The sequence below is a fragment of the Rhinocladiella mackenziei genome (genome assembly GCF_000835555.1).
Source record: "Rhinocladiella mackenziei CBS 650.93 unplaced genomic scaffold supercont1.12, whole genome shotgun sequence".
NCBI lineage: Eukaryota > Fungi > Ascomycota > Eurotiomycetes > Chaetothyriales > Herpotrichiellaceae > Rhinocladiella > Rhinocladiella mackenziei.
The window spans coordinates 248,795-274,899 of record NW_013550593.1 but is presented as its reverse complement, the minus strand read 5'-3'; the positions used below and the strand labels follow the sequence as shown (position 1 = coordinate 274,899).

Genomic DNA, 26,105 nt, shown 5'->3' with positions numbered 1-26,105 from the left:
TTCGCATGCTGTTTAGCGGACCGTGAGGATTCAGATATTGTTGTAAGTCTACCTGCGATCGATTTATTTTCACATGACACAGTTATGTCACCGCCGCTCGACCAAGGGAGCTGCAAAGTTTCTCCTCAGAGATGTTGGCCCTACAGTCTGTGCTCATCATCCAATCACCTCAAGTTCTTGGTGGTATCACACTCTATAGAAGTGTTTGTGCAGAGTGGATGGGAATACTCAGCCTTACCCTCTATCAAGTTCGATAGGACTTTGATGGAATATTTGACTTGGCGAGTAGCTATTTCTTACTATCTGGCCACTTTGCCAAAACAATCTATCGATCTGCCAGGAAGAGGTCCACAGTCCCTTGGGGATCGCCCAAAAAGACTAAGAATCCTGTCATTTCCTGACAGAAACTTGGACCTCTTAGCTTATAAACTTGTCAGAACCTGGTTCGTGACAGGGCGAGTTTACCGCGATGCTGACAATAGCTCTCGGCCTCGAAACAAGTCAATTTTCGGTATCATCTCGCGCCTCTCGAGTTCGAACTTGGGGCAAGGCTTGCCACGTCTGCATCGCTATGAAGAATATGGACTCTTCAGGAAGCTGTCAAGGCTAAAGACCTATATTTTCAGGTCTCAGATGAGATGCTTCCACCGCAACAAATACTCCAGAAGGTCCATACTTCCCAAAGCCACAACATGTTCAGACCAGAGCAGACGATCTCGGATGAGTCTCTGAGGCCCTTTTATGCTATGATGGAGTTGCAAGATTCCAGTGAAGTCAGCTCTGATTCCGACGTTGATGTCCTCTCTAGAGCGTTGACCGCGATATAGTTTCGGGTTAAGCTGTCAATAGTGTTATCGGTCAGAAATGGGATTAAGTGTCGGTACTGGTGGCAACTGATAGCACCGTGTCTTCATCTGCTTGTACTGTTGCCTCTCAGTGTCAGCCAGGTGTGACCTCCTCGAGACCGATGTCGGCCGAACCAGCAAGTTCAGGATCCCAAAACTGCTCTCCTGGCGCAGTCGTGGGTCTCGGAACCCAGCACCGTCGGCCACCGTATGAGCTGATCCAACCATTGCCGTAGTGGAATTCAGGGTTCTAGTTACGAAAAATCGACTCTTTCCACGATCTGTTGCTTATCGCCATGGCGGCAACGCGGACAGCCAAGATGAGGATAGTCGCACCCACAGATACACTGTCACAAATGACGTATGCCCAGTCTTGACACACGCATAGTAATTTGAATGGGAAACTGCAAGGCGTTGAATAACTTACCATCTGATCGAATTGCTTTTCATACTTACCAACCCTGCCAGCATTTGACCCTATCGTCAACGCTTATATAGGCAACTGTGGTGTTTTCCGCCAGCAATATGGCCTCTTCTGCTCTTATTTATGCCGCCGCAGCCTGGACAGCCCGCCCTGGCTGTCGTCCGCAGTATCGGGCTCCGCTTGAAAGGGTCGTCAATAATGCCCCTCCGGCCTGGAGACTGCGGCTTGCCACCGGCGAGGTCTTCCAGTCGAAGGTAGAGGCGGAACATCGTCTGCGTATCTGGGCCTTGATGGAAGGCTTCGACGTCGCCGGCTCAGGCGGCGGCAATCGTCGCTATCCTGCAGCCATCTTTCGTTGTATCCACCACGGAGACCAAACTTGTAACTATCGCAAGCTGTCTACTCGCGTGGAGTATGACGAGGAAGGTAATATCGTCTCGGATTCGACAATTGTTCGCCAGACAGATTGCGATTGGATTTCATTGGATCCAATCCATGAACCACGTCGAGGAGAACAGCCCTTTTCTTCCCCCCCAACACCAGGGCCATGGCACATGGTCCACGGATTGGATCCGATGACGGGTGATCCCGGAAAATATTTGATCCGTTAGGGGTGGTCCACTCGGTGTCGAGTAGGAAGGGGCCCCGGGGGCACATGGTCCACAGGCTGGATCCGATGGGAGCTTGTGCGGAAAATCGGATCCGATCCATGGACCCACCAAAAAGGGTGGGGCTTCGTCGTCAGTCTACACCCCCTTGCCCCTGGGGGGCAACGTACGTCATTTGTATCAGTGTATCTGAGCGGAGTCAGCCCCGAAACAAGCGATCGTGCTAGGCGCCTGGCCACGAGTATTCCTCCTCCATCGCCGGATACTGCAGCAGTATAGAGGATAAATATTGCGGAACTCGCAATGTCTTCATTCGATGGTCGGCTGCTAGATTTTCCATGCTCGTCTGGAGGAATGGAGGAGGCTTCGCCGACATTGGTGCGTTCGAAGCCACCACCTGTCGAATGCTTGCCCTGCACAACTCCACCGAAGCTGGCTGTTGGCTTGTTGATCACCATATCTCCAAATCGAATATCGTGACAGTTCCCTTCTTCGTGGGCGCTCCCGTCGCCGATTCCTACTAGCAACCCGAACCGAATCGAGAGGAAGTCGTTCATGAGCTAAATCGGAATGGTGGATCGCTGCATTCGTCCTAATATTGTGCAGGACTATAATCATCACATTGTAGCCTTCCATTTCTCCCAATATATAGCTGTTTTGACCACGTTGAGTGCGCAGGCTGGGGTGGATATGATTGAGCATGACCTTAACCGGGGCCAGCTCTCTTTCCCCCCAACAAATGCGCCGGTAGGGGTCTGGTAATTGGATAAGTTGCTCAGTTATAGTGCAGAGTCACTTTCATGTAGCGCTGCAGCATCGTCGGCAACAATGCATAAGGGAATTAGGCCGGAAGAGATGGGATCAAGCAGACAATAGCAGAGATGTGCTGCTGAGTGTTTGGATATTTGATGATTTGGCCAATTGCGGATGATTGTCTACTGTAGAAATCTTAGAGCGAATTGCGCCCTTGGACCATGTTCACCAACTTGCTTCAAACCAATCGTGCTTCAAATCCAACTGAAGAAGGGTGAATGGACTAGGCTTGAGTGCAGAGAACATCCCTCAACTAAGACTACGTAACTATCATGCATGCACTAAGCTCACCCTCTTCTCCCGGCGCGGGGGATGGGGAAAGAGAGGTTGTAAGGGAGACCTGACTAGGTGTACATACTGGTGAACCATGCTGGCATAATGAGCACTCCCAAACGCACAATCAATGGAGATGGGATTGAGCTGCATCTCGCAACAAACCATATCGGGCATTTCTTGCTCACGAATCTCATCATGCCCAAACTATTCCAGGCACCGAAGATTAGCCCCAAAGGAGCAACAAGTGTGGTCAACGTCAGCTCTGGCACAGCTGAAGTGGCCGGTATTAGATGGAGCGATATCGGCTTTGAAAAGAAGTCCAAGGAGAGGAACGCCCAAACCACGAGGTCCTCGAAGTCTGGGGAATCCACGATGGGCCCAATACGGCGTACATACCATTTATGGCATACGCACAAAGCAAGGCGGCGAATGTACTATTCGGCATTGGGCTCTCCAAAAGACTATACAACAGCCACGGCATATTGATTGTTGGCGTTCATCCGGGAGAAGTCAAGACAGAGCTGGGGAGGTATGCAACGATAGAAGAATTGGAGGCAATTATGGCGAGAGTTCAGAAGGGGGAGTTCAGCTTCAAAACGCAAGGTGCAGGAGCCTCGACGAGCTTGGTTGCTGCGACAAACTCCAAGCTAGGTATTAAAGACGGGATAGAAGGATGAGGAGCGTACCTGAAGAATTGTCAGATCTCCCACGATGCCCATATTCGAGCAAAGTCGAGCAACGAGGCAGAAAAGCTGTGGAAGCTATCGGAGGAGCTTGTCCAAGAGAAGCTTTTTTGGGACGAGTTGAAATATTTTTGAAAAATGGTCATGACGAAATAGCGCGCCAAGGCCTCAGATTCTCACTTGCATATGCGGAGCCAGATCCAGAGCCATTCCCATTCACCGTTCAATTAGCGTGGCAGCAAGTTCCATTCGTCTCTCGTCCGACTTCCACACTGCCGAGATTCTTGTTGCTTGGAACATCCAATGCAGGGTTCTTGTCGAAGAAGTCTGCCGGCCTCAAATGAAGTTGATGGATTTCCACTGGCATGACAGGCCAGTCTTCCACACGAGGATTGTGCGTGAGACCAAAGACATTCCATACCACTACGTCCTCGTTCTCCACGTCTTCATTACGAGCAGCCGCATCCGCAACACCGCCGACCTCCTTTTGCGATTGATTGGTAAACTCTCCCGCGGCAAACAATTCTCCATCCTTGTATTTGGTCACCCAGACGTGGTGATGAGCAAATGCCGCTCGCTTGGCCACAATGGATTCCGGATCGGCCAAGATTAATTGAGAAGGCGATGGAATGAACTTGTATGCCACAGGTCTTTGAGAAACAGGGTTAATCTTGTTGCTATTGGCCATTTTAATGGTCAAGTTGGTAAAGGGCGAAGCGTGAATGGAGGCTGATTTCGTTATTGGCTTCCGGACAACCTTGTATCCGTTACCGAAAGGATTGGTCTTGGGATTCATAGGTATGGGCAACGACTCTTCCGTGAATATCGTATTGGCATATCCATCGATGGCCGGGTCGATTCGAACTGCAAAGATATGCTGGTGGTTCTGTGCGAGAGCCCCTGGAGATACAACATTTCCGTATGGACTGACCTTGCCAGGGTCAATGTTGACTACTGACACGATGCCGGTAGCTCGAGTCTCAACAGTTATACTGTGGTAAAGTGTTAGTATATCCATCAGAATAGCCAGGCACAATGTTAAACTTACCCTCCTGCTTGATCAAATTTGTAGGCAAAGATATACTCATAGTTTGCAAGAGTTATAATAAATTGAACCACAAGCTCTCGAGACCTTGTTACCACGGCTCGATTCGTTCTGAAGTTGGTGTGTTTCCATCCGATACCGTTGTCTTGTTCGTGGATGCAGACAACGTTCTTCGACACTGATGGTCTACCTTCTGAGTCCACAAGCATAGCGTCGATATATTTGATTACGCCCAGACAGTCGCAGCCAAGTGCGAGGTTATTTGCAGATCGACCGGCTCCCGCATCGCCGAAATCGAAAGCCTGCTTTCGCTGGAAGGGTGGGCGAGGATCACCGTATGGCACTGTCATTTCCGACAAGCTCAATCGGTAGAGCACACTTCGGCCATCATAGTGGACATCATAAAGGACTGCACACTCGCGAGGGGTGAATCTATGGGAATAGAGAGTCAGCAATTCGCGACGAGGACAAGACGGTGAACACACACCCAACTCTGAATCTCCATTTCTGCCATTCAACAAGCGATTCGTCACTGACGGCGAATGATGGCCCGGCTGGTTGCAGTACATTCAACGGTTTCAAATCCGTGCGGAGAGGAGTGTCCAGCAGCTCCGGAACGTATTCAGCCGGTCGGCAATGCTCAAGAACTTTTTTGGCTCGAGTACTGTATTCCAACCCGTCTTCGGTGCCACCCGTGGCGAGACGGTCAATACGAATGATCTCTTTCTTATATGTGTCCATCACCGGAATAATAGGCAGAGGGAACCCATAGTGATTACTGTCGGGGTTGCCATTTCGTAGCTTAGCGAAACACAGACCTTGGGTGTACCTGGAATATTCATTAGACTCGGTCAAAAACAGTCGGGAGATGACGTTTAGACATACCGAGGAGTGACCTCGCCAGGATCCGGTCCCCCATAGGGCCACGGATCAATGGCGATTTCAAACTTTTCATCGAGGCTCAGTTCCTTAATAGCATTCTTGAATATTTCCGACTTGACGCAAACTTCATTAAATTCCCTGAACTCATCTACCGTCAACGATTGCTGCAAGTTCTTGTCCACCTGTCGATGATCCACCTCCGTTCCCGAGGCAATGTCGATCACGGATTCCATGTACTCATGGCTTCGATCCTCGAAAACAACATCATACTGGACACGAGCCTGGCGAGGGGGCCGCGGAGTTCCCGAGGTGAGGGTCCCGGCATGTTCAGCGTCGAGGAACTTGATGAGTTTGGCTTTAGGTGGCTCGGCGGTGTAGATATTACGGAAAAGGATTGTAGCCTTGCGAGCGTCTAGGACAGCTTGTCGCGCGATATTGACCTCCTCACTGCTCAGTTGATCCAGAGGGTGCTTGTGTACCATTTTCAGAACAATATGTTCGTTCCCATTCGAGGCAGCCATCTTGGCCTCGCAGGAAGACAAGGAGGTGAATGGATGTCGAGCTGGGGTCTTTCCCTCCCAAAAAAGAGGAAAAAAAAAAAAAAAAAAAAAAATAAATGTCAGAGACTGGACGAAAGAACGAATGATAGAGAGTTGGGAATGGATGGATGTTGTAGATGAAGTATTCCCTGGCTAGCACGCATAGTGTGGGAAGGTTGTCGGACTTCTCCCTACGCTTTGGGATCAACCAAGTGGACAAGAAGTGCAAGATTTGCCGTAGAAGGAGGATCCCAGCCCGACGATAGCACACTGAAGTTCAGCGGTGGCTAATGAGGACAGTTTGCGCCGTTTACCTTGACGATGTCCATTCCAAGGAAGAGTAATGGAGGAAAGAACAGGCGAGAAATTGCGGAACAGACCCAAGCTTGTGAATGTATAGGCCGTGAGATGTCCCAAAATCTACCAAATCGGAAGCGGCCTTGAGCTGTCCTGTCTGGCGATCGCATGGACATGCCTCATCTGGACCACCCAGAAAGTCTACTAATACCCGAGACCAATAGCACGAGAGGAGCGCTCTCTTTCTATCGACATCCCTTCTTCTGCCATCAACTATATGCCGATGGCGACTCTACTGTAAATTAACCTCCGTCTTTCCACCCGGGTCATACATAATACAAAGAGCCCCTTCCCATCTAAACAGGAGTCGTTGCACATGCCGCGGAAGTTTCTTGGTCATGGAAATTCGTCATCATCTTCTGTCGCCCAGAGCGCCTCGTCCAGCAAATCTGCATGCACTTGGTCCATGAGATTGGACGGTTCTTCGGATTTGTCCGGGCCCGTGATGGACACAATTCCTTGCTGGCCGATCTCATATCGAATGGGAGGATAGGTCGGAGCCGCCCAAGGTGCAAATACCACCGCTATCGTTCGTCGTTTCTTTTGGTCCCTCCAGATATTCCCTCCGGTGTACTCTTGGCGTTCACACTCCATCTTCAGGACAATGCGAGCAGAAATCTGATTTGCCCAAGCCAGACCCAACGCTGGATTCTTCAGTTGGCTCCTCTTTTCTTGTTTCTCTTCCCCCCATCCTGTAAAAAACCGTTGTTGGTGGTCCAGGCTCTGCGTTTCACTTCGACGTCCAGTCAGTGTTACCGAAACATTTGGACCAGCAGACGCCGGCGAGGATGTTGTTACAGGGGATGACGATCGTAGGAGGCACCTAGGATCATCAAAACGGTCCGACACTTGATTTGTCACCACGACCACGGCGTTATATTGGATTGCAACGTGTCTGAGCATGTTGCCCAGCTTACTCAGTTCCGCTGCTCGCTCGGCTAAGCCGGCAGGTGTTCGAGTTTCGTGTTCGGCCCGAAAATTGGCGGCGACAGAATCCAACACAATCAAGCCAATTTTGTATCGTTCAACCGCAATGGGTAACTGGAAGCGAAGAACGTGTTCTTGCACTTCCAGGTCAGTGATCACGATTGTATGTATACGATCCAGGGACGGTTGATCTTCTGGGGCTAAGTTTTCGTACTCGGGATGGGAAAGGAGCATTTCCCTGAGCCGATGGGTGTTGAGTGGCGCTTCAGTCGACACGTAGATTGCTCCCTTACCGAGTCCGCGGGGTGGAGGCAGTTGAACAGAGAGAAGGAGTCCCAGAACGAATTGAGTCTTGCCAACGGCACTCTCTCCCACGATTTCAGTAATATGTCCTGGTTGGAAGCCGCCATTGAAAGCTTGGTCAAGAACACCGTCTAATGTTTTCACCTTGTTGTCGTGTCTCGTGATTTTCTGTTCTTTCTCCTCGCTCTTTTCTGTCTCGCTTGCGGTGTTGGCGGGAGCCGCGAGCTTGTGTTTCTTCCTGACCCCACCCTTTACATCTTGTTGTAAACCGTGGATCACGTCCGCTACAAGTTTCTGAACATCGACTGAAGGTAGGGGGCACCTGCGGGCGATTTCTTTGGGGTCTAGGGTGACAAGGTCAGCGATAGTCATGTCATTCTTCTCGAGAGAATAAAAGAGATGTGTGTATGGTTTGATATTGAAATCTGGGAGGACTTGGAGGAGGTCGGACATTGGTGCTAGTGCTCGGTGGATTTCTGGGTGTGTGAAATCTTAAAGAAGCCATTGTTTACTCTCGCGATTCGAGAGCGCTGGGGGAGGTAATGTTTTCGAGATGGAAAAAAAGCTGCATGAGAGTGAGCGAGGGCGGTAGGTGAAGCAGAACGGAGAAACATAACCCCGAGAATGTCTTCAAAAGCAGCGTCAAAGGTTTCGACGTCTGTGGCTAGAATTCTTTGTTGCGCATATGCCGCGGCTCCAAGGGCACAAATATAATGGACGTCCCGCCTCGCTGCGTTTCACCGCCTTCGACCCTTCAGGGTTCTCACGATATCGATGTTGCTAACGCTGACCTCGGGGTACGGCGGGGGAGGAGATCGGTGTCTACATCGATGTTGGCAACTACGAGCGCTGCAACCTTATCTTTAAAAGTTGCACCCCCTTCTCTCCTCAAGGCTTGAACATTGACATCGATCTAAGAAGAGGTGCTAAAACTAATTTCCGCCACAGGACTACCTGCCGGGCGAACCTCTGTGGGTCAAGTGTTTGCAGAATTACTCACATGGGCCAGCATGGCTTCTGGCTAGTTCCTGGGTAGTAGCGGTTACCATGATAGACCACGTGATAACTGCTACATTTATAACATGATGTTGGGTGCACATGAAACGTCCCAAGTATAGACATGGAGAGTTTCTAGTCTTTGATCTCCACGAAATCATGTATTATCCTCGTCGTCCAAGGTTCTGTCTCCATTCAAAAGACCCGCTGCCTTTGGCAATTTCTGACCCTCCATCAACTGATGAAGCTGACCAACACCATCCAGTGTCCGTCTAGCCCACCTCATATCGCTTCACGCGTCCGTTTGTGCCTGCTTGAGCAGCCCATCGTTTAGAGCTCTGGTTTTCGCAGCTTTAGTTGGAGAAACTTTGGTCGTGGCACCCTCAGTTGTAGCGACTTTGGCGTTGGGAGTTCTGGGTTTTGCAACTTTAGGTTCATTTTTTTCCAGCCTTTTCTTAGCCGCTGCGTACTTCTGATACTCCCTCCCAGATGTCATTGTTGATGCCCTTGAACGTAATGTAACGCTCTCGATGTTTCGGTCGTGGTGGATCTTCGATGTTCTAGATCGCGACGCAACCTAGGGTTGATCCAGAGGAACTGTAGCTCCAGATCAAATTGGAGAGATCAGAGATGGCCTTGCCGTATATCTGAAGAATTTCTCACGGGAATCCGAGTGGCTCTCTGGTGCCGGTGTGACTTGAAGGGGGAACATCAATAATGTCGGCTTCTTTTTTTCGTTCGCCTTCGTCATGCCATTCTTTTCCTCATTTGTTTTGTCAGTCTTGACCTGATTCGTCTCATCATTCCCCTCCTGGATCACCTTGTTAATTTCTTCCTGGTTCATCTCGTTATTCTTCCCTTCCTTCGTCTCGCTATTCTTCTCTTGATTCGAATTCTCGTCTTTCTCGGGCTTGATCTAGAAAATTACTCCGTTGACAGCGGGGTAATTGAAACTTTTCAGGTCGGTACTGCACCGGACTTTTTGTGACGGCCATTTCGAACACGGGGGGTTCCTCAAGTATCTTTAACTTCATCTCCCTTACGATTCTCTTGCCGATAGCTAAACCCCTCGACCGGATAGATGAAAGTCCTGCGTGTTCCAGTATTAACCCGACGACGGATGGGTTTCTGGCGAAGCGGTCTTACGCAAGTAGAAAGTCAGTATTGGCGAAATCAATGCCCTTCCTAAGGAGCTGGTCTGCCACAGCGTTACGGGCCAACCCGCACGTGTAGCCACCATACCAGTTGTTTTGATAGCGATACCGATAGAAATATCGATGGTCCACCAGGTCGAGATGCCTATTCAATCCATACGGCACCTGCTTGTGGCAGAGGCACGCCGTTACGAAGTCACAATACCTTAAAAGTCAGTAATGTCAAGGGAGTCCAATAAGTCGGACTTACCACTGCCATCTCGAAGAACTTCCCTGTGTGACTTCGCTCGTTTTCTGCACGAAAGCCACGGCTTTGTCATAGACGTCCTGCAACTCTTCCACGGTCAAATCAATCTTTCCATCTACCACGCACTTGTCCAAGAGTAATGGGATGCTCCCTGTGATGTCTTCGACTCTATTCCGGTCGTAGCCTCCCATGTCGATCTTGTCATGTTGCTTCCACCACTGCTCCATCTCCATCTAATCGAGTTAGAAGGCTTATAGGGAGACAATTTTACCCTGACTGACCTTATCCAACCCGCCATACACCTGTAGCACATTGTTCGAATTCTGTCTGATCGACTGTTCAAGGTAGTCCGTATAGTTTGCGGAGGAGCTGAAGACCCTATTGTGGCCATAAGCGAAACGATTTAACCACTCATCCACGTGCTTTGTATTATCGGTAGAGACCTTCAAGGCGTTCATCTGATCGATGACAAACGTGACGTTATCCTGCCTCCTAAGGAAGTTTCTGATGCCTACCTCAGTTTCCAGGGTCATGATCTCCTCCAGAGCGGCGATATCGTCTGCCCAAGCAAACAGCATTGCGGCCCGGACGTATTCAATGAAGTCCTTAACCAACTCACGGCAGTCCGGGATATAGACGACCTTGACATCTTGAGCAGCCAAATAGCACACCAGGGCGGCTAGCAGATGAGACTTCCCATATCCCCGAGTACCATAGAGCCAAGTGGTGGTGTAATTCTCACTGACTCGCACACCCTCCATCTTTTGAAGAAGGTCCTTAAACTTCATTCTTCCCACGTATTGCCATTTTCCGTTGACCAACTTGAATCGAATTGGCGTTGCGACACCGACAAATGGGAACAGAAATGTGGCTCTAAAGGCAGGGTCGGAGAGTTTGTCGACGGCTTCAGGAAGGGGATAAGAGGGATCGACGGAACTAGAGTGCTGGTCGGAAAAGCCGCTCACGGCAGTGATCATCTCTCTGATATGTTTCCGTCGCTCACGAGCTTTGGCGGCGAGTGGCGGCAATGAATCTTCATGACGATGTCTTTTCGGCGAGATGGACGGCTCAGCTATGTCTGCTTCATCCCTCTTCCTCTTCTTGGATAGATTGTCCTTCTTAACTTCATCCACAAGTTCCTCGAGTTCTAGACTGGCTCCAGGGGACAAGCTACACTCGTTACGGAAGAAGTCGTAACTGGACCTTAAGAAGGCTCTTCCGCGGATGTTTGCCTGCTTAAAATATTTCAAATCATGCCCTTCCAGAAGGCCCTTGTCTCTTTGCAGGATCCACCGAACCACCTTCTCCTTATCCCAAGACGTCATCTCCTCGATTGTGGGGATGGTAGGTAAGTCTTGGATGCTCGTCTGAGTCCATTTGGATTTGGGTCTCAAGGAGGGAGACATCGCGACTGGAGTGCTCGGGTGTCGAATAAATCGATGAGGAAATCGGAGGGCCCGGCGCTACCAGGATCCCGAGGGCTCTGAGGTCGTCGTAAACGTCTTGAATGCAATGACGAGCTCAATCAGTGGAGGAAAAGCTACAGTGTAGGGCACACACAGTATACCCTCATAGGTTAGAGGATGCAGGTTGGAGGCAATCAGTGAGGTGCTAGTAGTGAGAATCGCGGTCCCACAGGGACCGAGAGGTTTAAAAGCGGCGACGTCTGGGTATGGGTCGAAGTGAGTAGGGCTTGCCGCCAATCTCCAACTAGATCTGTAAAACCAAACGTCGGGTGCAGCTCTACTCCTAGAGCTGTTACCACGCGCCTCCAATCATCTTGCCATCTCTATATTTCATATCACGATGGCGTCCGTCGCTCAGCCGTGGTTGATTTCAAAGTATGTTGATATCACATCTCCATCTGCATCGGCTGCTCTCTTCTCCTGACCTAAAGCTCAAGATTGTACTGACTCGTCCTGGCGCGCAGATTCGTCGACCCTGTCTTCTCCGTTTGCGTCGGTCTCTCTGCTGCTACCCTTCGCATCCGCCGGGATCAGATTGAGAAGTATCCCGATCAAGATTCAAGTTTTACGGGGCTGTGGCAAAAAGGTGTGAGGATGGGCAAGAGTTACTTTGGATATGAGCCAAAGAAGGTGAAATGAATTCCTTGAGCGCAGGGCGAGTAAGAAATGAAGGAGACTTCATTCTCCGATCCCATACAACCACGAAAATGATTTTCCAAGTGGGAGGTATTTGATTCCAGGGAATGGGTTATGATTTAGGACTATGCTTCATACTGTGGTTCTCATACTTCTGTGGCACTCTTCCAGGTCATACCTTCTTCGAACCTGTCGATCTTTGAAGATTTGGAATCGTAGGACAGGCTTCGGTTCAACCGAAGGCGGGGACCTGCTTCGCACCTTCTTGTGGTTTTTGGTAACTAACGCGGTCCTTAACATAGAATTCAACCTGCATTTCCTTGACATCTGGTTCGTCCAAGCTACCCGCCCTGAAGGAAACTTTGGTTAGAATCCGCATAGGAAATGGACGAGTTGTCATACTTGATGCAAGTCATACTCTCCATCACCTCCAGTTCACAGTACAAACTTGAGCCACATGTCCCGCAAAAGAAATGTTTGTTGATCTTTCCACTGCCTCCGACAACGTCAAAGGTCTTTGGTTCGCCTGGGAAGCCAAGGTCAGCTCCCTCAAACCAACACGATAACTGATGAACTCTACCAGCAGTCACCTTGAAGGCGGTCCGCGAAACCACTACATTTGGAAGACCAGTGGCACCACCCCAACGCTGGCAATCTTTGCAATTGCAGAACCCCTTCAAGGCAACATCGCCTGTTAAAAGATTAGGCTTCGGGATGGACGTGTCAGATTTGAACGTTACAAACCGGTGTACTCGTACTTGATCTCACCGCACAAGCAGCCTCCGGTGGTGGCCATGATGTCCACTTGTTCACGTCAGGGTTAAGTTTGAAGATGAGGATTTGAAAATAGCAATGAGAGTGAGAGGGTCAGGAAGAAGAAAGACGGGCGACACAGAAGGCGAATATCGAGGAAGACGTCGATCTCAAATACTCTCGTCCATCTTTCGAACCCGGGTCCCCAGAACACGAAATAAATCGAGAAGACATACCCCTGTTGCAACCGAACCAAAACCAGACCCCTTCGAGACTCGTCGACTCTAGTATGCATCGAACTGATAGCATGCAAGAGGAAACACATGTCCCAAGCACTATCTGTCAAGAGGCGGACGGGAAGATGCTGAGCTGACGATTGGGGGAAGGGGAATAGGAGAGAACTGACAGGACGAATGACCATTTTGGTCCGGGGTGTGCAAAGGCACGAAAAGCTACAACATGGGGCCCGGATAAGGATTCAAAGAGTGAAGCGGTGAGAGAGACAAGTACGAAGAATTCAAGTCCAAACACTCTCGTATCATGTTACGCATTTTGGGTAGATGATACGATATCCGGCCCCTCGAAGTTTCTCCCAGCTGGGCAAAGATATGGATCCTGGCGACTCAGCTTCCTGGTACAGCACATGTATGAGTGTCCGCGTCCCTTAACCGGGTATCACAGGCAAAGCGACAGATACATGCCCCGCATGGATAGAGGTCGTTAAACACGACTGAGTACTCCTGTCGAGACTTCCCGGCAACCCTTGATTGTATAGTGCTCCCGAGTCTCTTGGTTGACAGTTTGCTAAAAGCAGCTTCATGAACGGACAAACTTTGACCCCGCCCCTACGTGTATGCAAGGCATGCGTAAGGTCATATAGAATGCGCCTCCTTCACCACATACCTACTAGGACTGTCCGGATAGTTATCTATGTACAAGCTACAATAGAAGTATTTTACCCCTCCGGAGAATTCTTTTTGGGTTTACGCCTTTGACCTGTGTAATTGTTCATATACACCCCGCGTCCTCATCCTCGTTTATTTAACAGCTTCTCGCCGCCTCCATCTCGTTCCTCGATCTCATGTTCTTCCATCCCTCGTCGTCGGCGGATCTTCCTCCTCACTCGGAAATGCATCACTTCTCGCCTCGTGTCCTCCAACCAAACCTCACGTCAGACTAGCCGAACCCAATGTCCGTGAAATTCCCCCTCTCTCCAGCCAGAAAACTTTCATGAAATCAACTTCCAGATCAGGAAGGTGAGTACGCAACACAGGGTTCTATTCCTAGACAATCGCCCGTCTGTCGGATTTCATGATGAGGATTGGACAATTAGTTGTTCCGCGTCAAGACTGGTCTACGAGATTGGATCAAGCTCATCCATTCGCTCGCTGCATGCTCTGGGCTTCGAATTGCAAAAGGCGGGCCTGGTATGAGATAATAGGAATAGGGCAAAGGCAGGCTCACCCCTACATTTCTTTTTTCTTCTTCCTTTTTTTCCCTCACTCTTCCGCTCTCACCCTCTCTTTTCTAATTTTCTACTATCCGACCTGAAATCTCGCCACAGACTTCGCCTCGAGCTGTAAGAGGGATCAACCTCCACAACTCCACCACAAAACTTTCTTCACTTCCAACACGATGACCACCACCAAAGTCGTAGAGGGAACTGTCGCTTTTAAACATGCCTCTCTTCCCAAACCCTGCGAGACATGGTACAAAGTCTATGGAGACTTGAAATCCTCTCGCAGCGGACGTCCTCTCGTAACCCTCCATGGAGGACCAGGTATGGCACACAACTACCTTCTTTCCATATCTGCCCTGGCCCGCGACCCCAAATATCAGATCCCTGTCGTCTTCTATGACCAGATTGGGACGGGTCTCTCCACGCATATCCGCGAGAAGAGAATGGACGAGAGTTTCTGGCAACCCGAGTTGTTCATTGCCGAGTTGGACAATCTTCTCGAACATCTCGGCATCGCTAACGATTTTGATTTGCTCGGACAATCGTGGGGTGGCATGTTGGGTGCAATGTTCGCAATTCGTGGCCACAGAGGTCTCAAAAGGCTCATCATTTCCAACTCTCCGGCCAGCATGCCGTTGTGGGTAGAATCCTGCAACAAATGGCGCCAACAACTGCCTCCAGAAATCGAACGTGCCCTACAAAGGCATGAAGCTGATAAAACATACAAGGACCCAGAATACACTTCTGCCGTGGAATACTTCTACAAACTGCACGTATGCCGTATCTTCCCGTTTCCCAAAGACATCATGGACACGTTTGCCTGGGTAGAGAAGGACGACACCGTGTATATGACAATGAACGGACCAAGCGAATTCACCGTTATTGGAAACCTGAAGGATTGGAGTGTCGTTGATCAAGTACACAAGATTAGCGTACCAACACTAGTATTAAATGCCGAGTTTGACGAGGCGAGAGACAGGTATGTGTTTTTCACCATCTGAATACCCCTTCCAATCACTCACCTACTTCTAAAGTTGTGTCTACCCATACTTCTCCGGCATTCCCAAAGTGAAATGGTACACATTTCCCGGCGCCAGCCACTGCACCAACGTCGAGATTCCGGATAAATACATGGCTGTCGTTGCGGAATTTTTGCTCGGCCCTTAGAAAACAAAATCAAGCTCGAAGGATTCGCTGGCGCGCGGCGCCCATGATATCCGTCCTTTATTTGGTCGTATGGCCCTGATTCTTTACTTTTGATTTTCCTTCTCGTCGGTGTCGCGCTCCCGTTTGCTCACCCCAATCATGCCCTTCTCACACCCACGATTCATTCACGGCTCATCCAGCTCCGTCCAGCTCACCCTCACACTCGCCCATCTTCTAGAACAGCGCCCCTTGCGTCGAGACGACGACGCACTCGACATGGCTGCTTCAAATCGAGCCAGAAGACAGGTTTCACCAGCGCACGAATGTGAGCGAGTAGAATACGCATGTCCCCTGCCATCTTGATTTGGGGCGAACTGGGTCCGGGGCGCTGCCGCCATCTACGCTGCCGGAAGTTTGAAGAACTCGGCGATTTGGATCAACGCTTTCATCATCTCGCAGATATCCATCAGATATCGTTCAGTGCCGCAGAAACAGAGCGAGCAGCGCGATTCCTAAAGTTAAGAGAACGGTGGCCGAAGGCGCGACATTGTCATGTTTTGAATAGATCGGGGGCAGTCAAGCGGACAGGGGATACTTTCGGTAGCTTACACTCCGGCAAGATTGAAACGACAAGTTAAGGATGGACGCAACAGACTCTGTGCAGAGAAGAGGAAGTTCCGAGTCCCACAACCCACAGGCAACAGAGTGGTGTAGATCCACCTATGGTGACATGCGATGAGGTCACGGTGGGGGACATTCCGCCTCCGTCCCCGACGATCTGCCCCGGAGACCCTGCTGTTGATAACGCTGGTATTATAGGGTCTTCGGAACCGGCTCAAAAGTCTATGGTGTGTATTCTGCCATCCAGCTCACCCGGACGGGAACTTCGACGGAGCAACCGCGTACGACGACACACATATTTTGAGGATTGTGCTGATCGCCAACGAGGATGAATGGCAAGAAACGATGTATCTCGGAGTCGATCTTTGACTCCACGAGAGGGAAGGCAGAAAGCACTGACCTACCGGCGAGCGAAGCTCGACAACCAGCACGTCGTGCGGTGAGTCAAGCCAATATAAACCATTGAGATCCCACCCTTGGTGGACTGTGGAGGAGATCCATTCTCCTCTAATGCCCGATGCTTCGAGTTTGCCTTTGGCAATGACCCCTGATGAAGGTCGAACAAAGAAGCGACCCAAAGGCAGACCTCTCGGATCCCGCAATAAAAGGTCGAAGCTGAGAAGGAGAGGCTCGATGTCAGATGCTGCTCCAGCTGGCGCCGTGATGGAGTCGAAGATTCTAAGCTTTCTGGTCAAATTGCCCAGGCTAAAGTGTATTTATAAAATGTAGGAGCCTGGGAGGGCCAAGGGGTTACTGGCTAGAAGAACGCCCATTTATCCGCAGAGTTGGCCGTCAAGTTGTGTCACGTGAAGTCATCACGTGTCTGGCTACTCCCAAAAGCGGATTTTGCTAAGTCATCACAACACTTTTTCACATCCCTCCATCATGTTAGCTCTTTCGTCGCAATACAAGGCCGCAAGCAAATTGCTGAGCACAATTCACATAGCCGCTAATCCTTACATATAGGTATACCACGACTAAATCCACAGGAGCCAGGAAAAACACCCTCCCGGAACACCCTGATGCCTCGAGGCAGACCCAAAAAGACCATCACCCCATGTCGGTACTGTGGGAAGCAGTTCAAGCGGCAGGAGCACTTGCTCCGGCATGAGCGCACGCGTAAGTTGGGCCGTTATATGCAAAGCCGAATTCACTGACAGTTGGCAGATACGCGTGAAAGGCCTTTCGTCTGCGATTGTGGACAGAGCTTTACCAGACGGTGAGCCCCTGTCATCCAATGACGCTGGCAATACGTGCGTAACATACATGATAGAGATCTTTTGTCGCGCCATTACAAGTTATCGCATCTTTCGCTACAGAACGTCTCATCACCGTGTGCAGAAGTGGCGCCAGAACCGACCACCGACGAAATCACCGAGGGAATTACAGGTGATTCAGATCTCTTCTGGGATCCCGACTTTTTCATGCAAGATATGTTGCCAGCCACGCTCTTTGACAGCAGCTTTCCGCTGATCGACGTGCCACCAAGGATTCAACCCGCGCCTTCGAACGGCTTTCCACTTTTCAGTTCACACCTCCCCCGCACGAATGATATTGAGGATGACTTCGAAGCCAACGAACCGGCCGATGGCGTTACCTGTCAGCCTGCCGTACCGTGGTCTGTCTCGGGCGTTGAATATGACAAATTCTGCCTCAGAGTCCGGGCTTATTCGGAAGTACTTCCCATTGGTTGTGCCCTGCCCTCCAGGAACGCCCTGGCCCGGAATTTGGAAGGATATTTCAGGTGTGTTCAAGAACATCTTCCATTTGTCCACCCTGCGACATTTTCAATTGAGCGGAAGGACGTCGAGCTAGTCCTGGCTGTGACTGTGCTCGGCGCTCTGTACAGATTTGAATACTCAGGATCTTTCGAGCTGTATTCTATCGCGAAGGCAATTTTGTTGGAGAAGATACGTCGTGAGGACTTCCAGTTGTCATCAAGCCTCCTGTCTGGACAGAGTGATTCGATACGCGACAAGAGAAACAGTGTAGGAAAATTACAAACGTTCGTCTTGCTCATTACCTTTGCATCTTGGACAGACAAGGATATTCTACCAGATGCGCTTTCCATGAGCAATCGGCTGGCGACGCTGGTCAGGCAGAATGAAATATCAGGGTCGGATGAAATGCCACAGGATGCTGACTGGCCGTCGTGGATCGCTATCGAGGAAAGGCGAAGGACATTATTTGCAGCCTACGTGCTGTTAAACATGCACAGTATCGCTTTTAACACACCTCCTTTGATTCTGAATCATGAAATTGGCTCTTTTCTGCCCAGTAACGCAGAGCAATGGAAGTCGACGAGTGCAAGCGAATGGCGCCAGAGCCCCCGTCAGGTCGAGCGGAGCTTTCAGGAAGCTCTTTGCGCGGTCCTAGACGGCAAAGGAAACCCGGAAGATGCAGGTCTGTCTCCGTTTTCCAGTTATTTACTCATCCATGGGCTGCTTCAGCAGATCCTTATCAAGCGCCGGGGTTGTTCAGGATCGCTCCAGCCAGAGACCATCAAGTCCTTTGAGACTGCGCTCCGTGCCTGGCAGTTATCCTGGGAGCTCACTCATGAAGCCACCCTCGATCCGCTGTCGGCCAAGGGACCACTGGGGCTCAATGCAACTGCCTTGCTGCGACTTGCTTATATCCGTCTGAATTCGAACTTGGGCCTGAGTCAAGGACTTTTCTCGCACGATTTGCGATGCATCACTGGTGCGAGACCGTCTCTAAACAGGTCGCCCTACATTGATCGAGCTGTTCTCCATGCTGCACATGTCTTGAGTATGCCAGTGCGTCTGGGACTCGAATTGATTGCTCGCATCAAATTACCTTTCCGGAGCATCGAGCATTCGCTATGCAGTCTCGAATGTGCTCTTCTGCTCAAAGACTGGCTTGAGTTGATTTCGACGGTTGTAAGCTCTTGTGGCGTCGAAGGACTACGTCCAGCCGAGAAGAGGCTTCTGGAAATCATCAGGGGGATTATTGAAGAGACCTCCTTGGCCGAGACGCCGGACATCCTGGAAGATGATGTATTTCGTATTCGATGGATGGCTACGACGGTGGTCCAGTTGTGGGCTAGAATGTTTCAAGGCGCTCATGTTCTGGAGATCGACAACGTCATTTCGGCTGGTCTCCAACTCCTAACCGATGCTTCTTAGTCTAGACTGATGCACACTTTGCCAATATGCTCGCCGGATGCTACACATTGGAATGCTGCAACAATGTCATTTCGATTGAAGCCAAATGTTTTGGACACGGGCATCGACAGTTCACGACCCCCCATAAATCTGACCACTTCTTCGAGTTGCTGCTTCGACCCGCCCAAGATGCCACGAAGGACAGCGCCTTTGGCCAGCGCGAGGAAAGTAACATTGGGCATTTGATCTTGGGAGACATCCGTCAAAAATCCAATCACTGAGACAGTCCCTCCCCATGAAACCGACTCAAGGCTCTGCTGAATCGTTCCTACACCACTGACCTCTATCACGTGGTCAACACCCTCGCCGTTGGTGATGCGCTGTACCTCGGCAGCCCAGTTGCAGTGCGTCTTGTAGTTGATTGTGTGGTCGGCACCGTATGTGGCTCTGACATATTCGAGTTTTTCGTCACTGGACGACGTTATGATGGTAGTTGCACCAGCAGCTTTGGCCAGGATAAGAGCCGTCAACGAAACTCCTCCAGTCCCTGTCAACGGTAAGTCAATCTTCTTTTCACTTTTCGGGGTGCGGCCATACCAAGAACGAGCACAGTTTGCCCCGGCTTCAACGGCGTGTAACCATAAAATGCATTCCACGCTGTCGAGCCAGTTGTCACCAATGCAGCCCATTGATTGAAGCTATGAGACGAATTGGGCAGCTTGACGACCGCATGTGCCGGTACGACGATGTACTCTCTGAGTACGCCGTCTTTCGGACCGCCGAGCGTGTTGAGTGCATCCTTCAGGGGCCCATACAGCAACGCCAGACTGCCGGGCACAACCACAGCATCGCCTACAGAGATCTCGTCCACGAGATCGCCCGCTTGGGTAACCTGACCTGCCATATCCGAGCAAGGGATCACATCATCTTTCACGGGGAGCGGATATTTCGAGGTCGCGATGGCGATGTCCCGATAATTCAATGCCACGCTTCGCACTTTGACAAGGACTTCGTGTTTTCCCGCGCTTGGGATCGGCTCGGTGAAAGCCTGAAGCCCGTCGAAGCCGTTTCTTGATGTCAATCGGAACACAGTTTGAGAGGGCATTGTGGGAACGACGGTGGTGTGAAGATTTGATCAAGCCAAAAGATGATAGAGATGGAAGTTGAACGAACTCGCCTAGGAATGAGTGAAGGAGCGGGAATGGAACAAAAAGTCTAGATACTAATTGCTGACCCCTATTGAAGAAGGGCAGGCGAACAACGACGTACGATGACTGCTTTATACAATTTTTCCTTGAATCGTCAGGACCTGATTTGTCATCCCAGTAGAAGATGTCCCATGCGGCCAAATTGGGGTATTTAAATGTCTGGATTGGGGTAGAAATTGTAGCGCTTCTAACTGGGACGCACGATGCGACCAACGTTATCCTCATGAAGATGAAACCATATCGGCAAGGTATTGCTCTCAGCTTGTACAGGAAAAATGACCAAGTCTTTGTGATGGCGATTGTAGAGAAGGATGCAGGAGAGTTGAGGACTCGTGGTGAGCCAGGGATTGATCACGTGACATTGCTGGCCTTTGCTTGTGATATGTGGCGACGCCAAGGCTTGTAAAGACCTTCGGAAGTGTTGTACGCTTCGTACACGCTTCGAAAGTATATAGTCTGACGGTCCCTTGGACCCCTTCGAAATAGAACAAGTCCTCCGTAAAATCACACAATGCTTGTTGATATATCACGTGAGCTGCTTTTCGGGCCCACTCTAACGAGAGTTATTCGTTAGACTTGTGATTCTGGCCAAGACGCCAAGGACGGCGCCTATCAAACGGCCACGATTGTTCATAGATTCGGCCAATCTTTAACACACAGACTTACAATTTCTCGCTGTAACAATACGCTGGCCTTTGCTACGAGTACGTTCTATTCTTTATAATAGCTACCACCTATCCTTTTCTGCCTTGAAAACAATTTAGCTTCCAGTGTCGTAATGAGTCATGCGACGGATCCTGTAAAATTTGCATCTAGAAGAGAAGAATTAATGGGTTCGGCTTACAAGGACCTTCCCAATTGCAAATTTCCCACTGACAAGCGGCGTGCATCACTCAAGACGTGTGTTGGACTACATTTTGTATTTGTGGAACACCAGTGTATCGTCCGAAAGTAGTCCATGTTTGTCATTGTACAGTGCCCAACGCACACATAGTGAGTGAAATCCCTGCCTTTGTACTTAGCGACCGCCTTGATGTTGGAGGAACCATTGATAGCTAAATGTTCATCACAGCTACCTGCAAGTCCTTCTACGCCGACACCATCTTCCTGATGGCCTCTTCTACCTTCCTCCGTTTGGCTTGTTTCTTCTCCTGAGCTTTCTGCCGCTCGAGCTCAGCTCGCTTTTGTCTAGCCTCTTTCTTTGCCCAGGCTTGCTGCCGCTCCAGCTCAGCCTTCTTTCGTTTCGCTTCTTTCTTTTCCTGAGCCATTCGCTGCTCCAACTCAGCCTTCTTCCGTTTCGCTTCTTTCTTTTCCTGAGCCATTCGTTGCTCCAATTCGGCTCTCTTTCGTTTGGCCGCTTTCCTCTCCTGAGCCATTCGCTGCTCCAATTCGGCTTTCCTTCGTTTGGCCGCTTTCTGTTCCTGAGCCATCCGCTGCTCTAGCTCCGCTCGCTTTCGATTGGTCTCTTTTTTTTCCTGAACCTTCTGTCGTTCTAAGTCTGCCTTCTTTTGTCTCTCCTGAGCTTTTGGCCGTTTCTTTTGAGCTGGTTTATCCTGCTTCCCCTGCATCATAACTGCGGTCTTTTGGTCCGTCTGGGTAACCATTTCGAGTTTTGCAGACAATGTCGTTCATATCACGATTTACGGGCACTTCTGGCAAAGGGTTTCCGAAGAATGTGTACCACGCGCTTGATCTGTCGAGAGGCCAAACCTGATATTGAAAGGTTGCCGCGCCCGTGACTGTAGGATGTACGTACTCGATCCGGACAGTACCGGGTCCCCCGAAGACCCCTTTCAAAATCGGCTCTTCCAGGTCTCGATAGTTAGATCTCTTTCTTGTGCTGTAGATGATCGGTGGCGGCTTAGCCAGAACAACTGCTTGTCGGTTACCGCGACAGGCATATTCTGCAAATAGACCAGAAGCCCCTTTCATATACTTAGACCAGGCATTTGAGGACTTTCCGCATCTCGCGCTACCTGCATCGCGGCCGCTGTACAACGGACCCATAGCGATGGTTAGTGTCGGTAGCCCATGTTGCTCCGCCCAGCGCTGGGCGAGCTCGAGGGGGACCCCAGTCCAAAACACCAGGCAAGTTACATCTCGTAATGCGTAATCAAACCTCTCTTCGAGACGGGACAGCTCTTCAGGACTACAATATTGCAACGGGTCCCAAGTGGTCATTGGAAAAGTTCTTGCTATTATGGCGAATGGAGTCTGCTGATAGACTGCTGCTGGAATCTCATGTGGAAGGACGTGGCCATGACAGAAAGCAGACACCAAGGATGACCCCTCCTTGGACCAGCTTGAGATCACGAGATGTCCCTCCCCATGTTGAAGATCTCTGTCATCCTCATAACATAGGTGGCGTCTAGTGGAAGAGCACGGACCGCAAGTCATGGCTTGCGGACTGGCCATTAGGAGAGAAGCCCTCAAAAGCTGTCCGTAAACATGGACTTTATTACGTGGCGTTGGGCAATCGTCATTTGGCGTCGGGATATTTGAATTTCGTGCATGGGATCGTGTTGGTCATTGCGGCTTCGGTAATAATCCGAACCCAGTCAATGGCAGGTCGATACGATTTGATCTGTTCCCACTCCTTCGCCTGTAGTGTCACTACCGCTCGGAGCGCTAAACCCGCGAGTCCGAGCGCGTAGGTGGGGACTATCCTCTGCCCCAGAGGTCCGATTTTCCGTGCTGAGCTACCAGTATCCCTCTTGACGTGTTGAGGCGTCTTCTCTATCAACTCTTTCTGAATCCGTCACGCTTGGATTAGCTATCCTGTATCCTTGTGAGCCTAAAGTACTCTGGCCCACACCTATTGTAATTCTAAAATCTCTGAGGTTTGGGATTATCGGTGGCTGTTGACACTGGATAATACTGCTTGGCACCTCGAATGTCGTTGTACTTGATCAATTCGACCTCTTCGGCTAATCCATCTTCGCAATATTTCTTGACCATCTCCTCTTTTTTCGATGACCAAAACTTCGTTCGCATGATGGCCGCTATTCAACATTTGCAATGAGAATACCGAGATAAGTTATGGATAAGCAAGCAGCAGGAATGGGCAGAGGGGTGGATGTGATGAATGAGGATATCATTGGCGTTTTTCTTTCGGAAGAAGTTCTACGAGCCTCAAACAAGGGTAAGACGACGAGGGACAATTACGGCGATTTATCCATGATCAAGAGAGTATCCAAAATCCTCGCGGGCTCAGCAGCGGAATGCACGGTGTCGTAGTTCTAGCCGACATCAAGGACGTTAAATATGCGTTGAAAGTGGTGAGAATGGCTCTTACATCCCAGTTTATCCCTCACTTCCCTAACATGTTGCACAGTTCAAAAATGGAAACAATCCGGCCCTGTCTTCTATTCATATGAGAATGCTATCTACACCTCGCCGCGAACGAGAGCCGAGCATTTGCTCGACTGGACTCGCGCAATCAAATGCCGACCTTCGGATATCTAATGCCTCTGGCCCCGACAACGAGCGAACTCATCAGTTGGCATGAAGGAATTTCTGAACAATATATTGAACAAGTGCTGTATTTTGTTGGAAGTATGATCGGCGATATTCGTGCGTGCTATCTATGGCCGACAGCAACGTTTGGGTCTTCAAGAGCAGGAGTCGGTGGTGGGCCGCCAAACTCTCAAGCCCCAAGTGTATCTTTTTTTTTTTTTTTTTTTTTTGTGACAGTTTATCGCGAAAATAGAAGGCTAGTTCTCAGCATGAAATGTAGGACACCCCAGATTGATCGGTACTCGGGATTCTGATCAATATCCAAATGCCCACGAATTTAGTCATTAGTCAACAGCCAGGCGACCGTTAACAGAACCTTTTAGGGAGTGCTTTAGAAATTCGTCGATGATTTGACCTAGAGAACGAATGCAGCGATGTCGTACAGTTTACCTGCCAGTATATATGGTCTGAAGATCCCTAGGGCCCTTCGAAATAGGACAAGTCCTCGCCACCTGAAGACCTCTGACCGCCAGTTTCTCAGACCTCCAAGCCGCTACACTTGAACAAGCGGATGCAACCATGTCAAGCACCGTCGTTGTTCCCTCTGCTGAAGCTTTCCGCATGTTGGAAAGAGAAATATCAAAATGCGTCAAACCTTGTAATCATGAGGTGCTGTGGCCTGGATTTGTTCCATCTAGACTACTTTATGTTAGAGGGCCAGCTAATAACGGGAGTGTGCGCCTTGTTACACGAGGAGATGTCATTTTAGAGTCGAGCTGGGCTTCTCCCCGCCAGTCGGTGCGGTATGCTGCTCTCAGTTATTGCTGGGGTCCTCCTGCAGACGCGAAAAACCAGAGCAAAACCGAACGCATGTCCTTGAATGCCAGGCTCCAAGCCATCCCGATCCAAGAGCTTTCCCCTGTTATTCAAGACGCCATCATGGTGGCTCCAAGGCTTTCTATTCCGTATCTCTGGGTGGATGCTTTATGTATCATTCAAGATGACAAGGTGGACTGGGAAAATGAATTTTCGCTCATGGGCTTGATATTCTCCAGTGCCTATATTACAATCTCCAGTCTTGCCTCCTCGACCTGCCGGAGCGGATTCATCCAGCGAAGTCCTCACTTCTCCTCGGCCAATTTATCCAGTGAGGTGGACGATTGGTTCTCGTCTTCCTGGTCAACCTGGGGATGGACATTTCAGGAAGAGAAGCTCTCGACGAGACTGGCCTACTTTGGCCACTCGAAAGTCCACTTCTGCTGTAGCAACTGGATCTGTACGGAGGATCGTCCAACTTCGGGTGTCGTTTATGAGAAATTAATCATAGATCTCGGGCGAGATGCTCTCCTACCAAGCCAGGCCCAAATTCTGATGGATTTCTGGAGACACGAACTTCTTCCTCAATATTCGCAACGACAGTTTACAGAAGCCAAAGATAAACTACCAGCTGTCGCGGGAGTGGCAAAATATATCGGCGATGCTACGGGATACGACTACGTCGCGGGGTATGTGGAAGCCTGGACTCTTCACTGAGCTCATTTGGTTCTGTGACCGCCCAATGACGGGCTCGCTCACCGACCTGTTGGGGACAATGGCCACTGATTCATCGACTTTCATAGCGCCCTCTTGGAGCTGGGCCCATTTCCTGGGCAAGACTAGCGTACATCTCTATTTCAACAAGAGAGAGACGCAATGGCTGAAGATGGAAGCGAAAGTCAATGTGTCAATTACCAAGGCAGGGCGCAATGTCTACGGCAAGCTTCTCAGTGGGCAGTTGGCGATAACAGCAAAAGTATTACAGGCCTTGCCCGACCATTGTCGTTTTGTTACTGGACGGAGCTCCAACGGTACTAGGACACAAAGGACCCTGACTAGCATATCTATCTTTCCTAATTGGTCTTGTGAAGACATGTGGCAAGGGATTGATGAATTAATGCTGGTCTTAATTGGAAGCTATAGAGTCGATGGCAACAAGAATATACGATTCTACGGACTAGCAGTTCATTCCCCACCCACATCCAGAAAGTATCATCGCGTTGGTGTCTTCGATAGTCCGAAATCTAAGGAACAAGGTCTTAATTTTGAGGAAGCGGAAATAGAGAAAATCGTTGTTTGCTAGCGGGAACGACTCGTATG

At 50.0% G+C, this 26,105-nt stretch overlaps 12 protein-coding genes across 12 annotated transcripts; 5 read left to right on the top strand and 7 right to left on the bottom strand.

The window, feature by feature from the left end:
* Positions 1-1,390: 1,390 nt before the first annotated feature.
* On the bottom strand, positions 1,391-2,434 carry Z518_11273 (uncharacterized protein; the record flags this gene model as incomplete). Its single annotated transcript, XM_013411217.1, has 2 exons — positions 1,391-1,603; positions 2,048-2,434. 2 exons carry the CDS (start codon positions 2,432-2,434, stop codon positions 1,391-1,393), a joined length of 600 nt encoding a protein of 199 aa, XP_013266671.1.
* Positions 2,435-3,068: 634 nt separating this feature from the next.
* On the top strand, positions 3,069-3,452 carry Z518_11272 (uncharacterized protein; the record flags this gene model as incomplete). Its single annotated transcript, XM_013411216.1, has 1 exon — positions 3,069-3,452. One exon carries the CDS (start codon positions 3,069-3,071, stop codon positions 3,450-3,452), a length of 384 nt encoding a protein of 127 aa, XP_013266670.1.
* A 420-nt stretch (positions 3,453-3,872) lies between these two features.
* Positions 3,873-6,097, bottom strand: Z518_11271 (uncharacterized protein; the record flags this gene model as incomplete). Its single annotated transcript, XM_013411215.1, has 4 exons — positions 3,873-4,641; positions 4,698-5,126; positions 5,182-5,523; positions 5,580-6,097. The coding sequence occupies 4 exons, from the start codon at positions 6,095-6,097 to the stop codon at positions 3,873-3,875; spliced, it is 2,058 nt and encodes a 685-aa protein (XP_013266669.1).
* Positions 6,098-6,808: 711 nt separating this feature from the next.
* Positions 6,809-8,155, bottom strand: Z518_11270 (uncharacterized protein; the record flags this gene model as incomplete). Its single annotated transcript, XM_013411214.1, has 1 exon — positions 6,809-8,155. One exon carries the CDS (start codon positions 8,153-8,155, stop codon positions 6,809-6,811), a length of 1,347 nt encoding a protein of 448 aa, XP_013266668.1.
* Positions 8,156-9,712: 1,557 nt separating this feature from the next.
* On the bottom strand, positions 9,713-11,505 carry Z518_11269 (uncharacterized protein; the record flags this gene model as incomplete). The annotated part of the gene is made up of 4 exons (XM_013411213.1): positions 9,713-9,788; positions 9,845-10,057; positions 10,103-10,332; positions 10,381-11,505. 4 exons carry the CDS (start codon positions 11,503-11,505, stop codon positions 9,713-9,715), a joined length of 1,644 nt encoding a protein of 547 aa, XP_013266667.1.
* A 400-nt stretch (positions 11,506-11,905) lies between these two features.
* Z518_11268 (uncharacterized protein) lies at positions 11,906-12,204 on the top strand (the record flags this gene model as incomplete). Its single annotated transcript, XM_013411212.1, has 2 exons — positions 11,906-11,940; positions 12,030-12,204. The coding sequence occupies 2 exons, from the start codon at positions 11,906-11,908 to the stop codon at positions 12,202-12,204; spliced, it is 210 nt and encodes a 69-aa protein (XP_013266666.1).
* A 229-nt stretch (positions 12,205-12,433) lies between these two features.
* Positions 12,434-12,997, bottom strand: Z518_11267 (uncharacterized protein; the record flags this gene model as incomplete). Its single annotated transcript, XM_013411211.1, has 4 exons — positions 12,434-12,551; positions 12,604-12,727; positions 12,782-12,892; positions 12,946-12,997. 4 exons carry the CDS (start codon positions 12,995-12,997, stop codon positions 12,434-12,436), a joined length of 405 nt encoding a protein of 134 aa, XP_013266665.1.
* Positions 12,998-14,589: 1,592 nt separating this feature from the next.
* On the top strand, positions 14,590-15,580 carry Z518_11266 (uncharacterized protein; the record flags this gene model as incomplete). The annotated part of the gene is made up of 2 exons (XM_013411210.1): positions 14,590-15,392; positions 15,448-15,580. 2 exons carry the CDS (start codon positions 14,590-14,592, stop codon positions 15,578-15,580), a joined length of 936 nt encoding a protein of 311 aa, XP_013266664.1.
* Positions 15,581-17,202: 1,622 nt separating this feature from the next.
* Z518_11265 (uncharacterized protein) lies at positions 17,203-19,326 on the top strand (the record flags this gene model as incomplete). The annotated part of the gene is made up of 3 exons (XM_013411209.1): positions 17,203-17,299; positions 17,348-17,399; positions 17,454-19,326. 3 exons carry the CDS (start codon positions 17,203-17,205, stop codon positions 19,324-19,326), a joined length of 2,022 nt encoding a protein of 673 aa, XP_013266663.1.
* A 1-nt stretch (position 19,327) lies between these two features.
* On the bottom strand, positions 19,328-20,410 carry Z518_11264 (uncharacterized protein; the record flags this gene model as incomplete). The annotated part of the gene is made up of 3 exons (XM_013411208.1): positions 19,328-19,332; positions 19,373-19,852; positions 19,903-20,410. 3 exons carry the CDS (start codon positions 20,408-20,410, stop codon positions 19,328-19,330), a joined length of 993 nt encoding a protein of 330 aa, XP_013266662.1.
* Positions 20,411-21,601: 1,191 nt separating this feature from the next.
* On the bottom strand, positions 21,602-22,694 carry Z518_11263 (uncharacterized protein; the record flags this gene model as incomplete). Its single annotated transcript, XM_013411207.1, has 2 exons — positions 21,602-22,105; positions 22,158-22,694. 2 exons carry the CDS (start codon positions 22,692-22,694, stop codon positions 21,602-21,604), a joined length of 1,041 nt encoding a protein of 346 aa, XP_013266661.1.
* A 1,854-nt stretch (positions 22,695-24,548) lies between these two features.
* On the top strand, positions 24,549-25,502 carry Z518_11262 (uncharacterized protein; the record flags this gene model as incomplete). Its single annotated transcript, XM_013411206.1, has 1 exon — positions 24,549-25,502. One exon carries the CDS (start codon positions 24,549-24,551, stop codon positions 25,500-25,502), a length of 954 nt encoding a protein of 317 aa, XP_013266660.1.
* Positions 25,503-26,105: the final 603 nt, after the last annotated feature.